The 2,045-nt window shown below is 47.6% G+C and overlaps 1 protein-coding gene across 1 annotated transcript; it reads left to right on the forward strand.

Moving 5' to 3' along the window:
• Positions 1 to 1,032: 1,032 nt before the first annotated feature.
• On the forward strand, positions 1,033 to 2,036 carry PHACADRAFT_33784 (uncharacterized protein; the record flags this gene model as incomplete). The annotated part of the gene is made up of 5 exons (XM_007402696.1): positions 1,033 to 1,146; positions 1,198 to 1,310; positions 1,361 to 1,713; positions 1,765 to 1,868; positions 1,923 to 2,036. Coding segments are annotated over 5 exons (798 nt in total), but the record flags the coding sequence as incomplete, so codon positions are not given.
• Between the last annotated feature and the right edge of the window lie 9 nt (positions 2,037 to 2,045).

A 2,045-nucleotide genomic window follows, 5' to 3' on the forward strand; every position in this document is an offset into this window, starting at 1 on the left:
TCGCGCAGGCGGGAGATTCACAAGTAATCAAGGATAAATTCCTAGAATAATACTACATGTTCTTATATAGGTTATCTACTTTCTAATCTGGTCAGACCAATAAAATGTACCTTAGAAAGCTGAGACTGCAAGGAAACATAACGGGGCGCAGAGCCAAGAGTGCTCTGCGCAGGTCATATCTAAAATGGACATGACAGATCCATATTGGGCATGACAGCCTAAGCACGTCATGTCAGTATCTCTGCCTGCGCGGCTGATGCGCATCCGGAGCCTCAGATACTATAACAAGAAGTCTTCTAGTTGACAAAATGGCATGCCCTATCCAATGATATTGCCAACTGGGATGGCCCAGGTGAAAGTCTGCCAAGGCTCCAGAAGGTCGCAAAAGAGCTACAGAGCATTTACCGGCTGTGGCTCAAAGACCTTGGGTTGCCTGAGGTCTTACAACCTGAGGCACAAGACATCGGAGCTGCAAATTAGCCATCTACGCACGCCATGATTCATAAATCACGCATCTGATTTTGTAGTGTATACAACGCCCGGCTAGTTTAGTCTCTTGGACGTGACTATGTACCTTTGATTTCTTGTCTGCCCTGTAGCCTCATGGCATGGAGTTATTGGCCTAGTAATTTTCCCTCTCGCGATTAATATATGATCTTAATCTTTCCAGTGGGATAAACCCACCCTGAAACACGTTTTGGTGACAGCAGACAAGTTCAATTTTGTTGCGTATGACTGAATTTTATGGGTCTACCTCCAAGCAAAACACCTCAGACTTCATGTAGCTATTCGGACCTGAGGCCTGAGGATTGGCGTAACCGGTTGGCCAGTTTGGAGCGCTTGATGCACCGTTGGTGATGGACGCTCACATATATATTTGGAAAGTCCCGACAATCCTTAACTGATCCGCACGACACCGTCATGCAAGCAGCTTGCTCCCAACTTGCACTGACCAAGCTGTGATCGGTGCGTATCCCCTTTCTATGACCCCAACAGCTCTGCAGGGTCTGAAAAGCTTGCAGCATTGCCACTATGGAGACGCACTGCCCCGAGCTCCTGCCTGAGATCATCCGTCTGATAGTCTCGACAGCAATTGCCAGCGATATTGATGGTCATATTGTCTCTAAAGCAGCAGTAAAGAGTCAGGTAAATGTTGAGCTGTGGTGAATATGCTCTCATCTTGACTGACAACACCAGACTCCTAATACTGTGACATCTCTGCTCGCTGCCTCGTACCGGCTGCGCCAGGCCACTCTGGATTTCTTGTCGGAGGCATTCAATCTTCCTTTGTCCAGAGAAGGCATCTGGCAGTGCGTATCTCAATCACAGTACTCACTAAAGCCTGAAGAACCTCCTCTAGACTGGAACAGATGCCATGGACAAAAATTGACCTCGTACGACAGGCGTATGCGTGGACTATTCAATCTGATTCCCGGCAGCTGGACAGCATAATGGCCACCTTAAAAGACATGCTGCCGCCTGTATTGAAAGTGTATATGAACATGCGCGCCATCGACATACTGATTGACCTGTCACCGTTTTCCAATGCAACCTCGCCCATTAATGCTAAAGATTTTCGCGCGTTAATAGAATGCGGCGATGTGATTGTGCGGCTGATACAACTGGTGAAGACTCAGTATGAAAACTGCTCACCTGTATTCTTGGATATACTACTTCTGCGTCTGAACACATGCCTTGGCCAAGGCGATATCTGTGAGTCCGCCTGTTACACATTGCACAGCGTGTTCTGACCATTGGCCATAGGCGTAGCCTACAATGTGGCATTTAGGTCGATAGCATGTTGCTGGAGTGGATTAAAGCTCGACGCTTATGATGCCAATGGTGCTGTTGTGGATCTTCTCTTGAATGTACGTAACCACCTTCGTTATTCTGTGGTCACGCGTTTCTCACCAGCTGTGAAGGCAATCATGCAAAAATTGGGTGGAATGCTCCACCAGATACTACAGGAATATGATTTGATGCTGCAGAATTGGCCTTACACGCACCCTCTGGATGTTATGATTGGAGTAGAACGGGTACGTCGG

The sequence above is a fragment of the Phanerochaete carnosa genome (assembly GCF_000300595.1).
Source record: "Phanerochaete carnosa HHB-10118-sp unplaced genomic scaffold PHACAscaffold_345, whole genome shotgun sequence".
Lineage (NCBI taxonomy): Eukaryota > Fungi > Basidiomycota > Agaricomycetes > Polyporales > Phanerochaetaceae > Phanerochaete > Phanerochaete carnosa.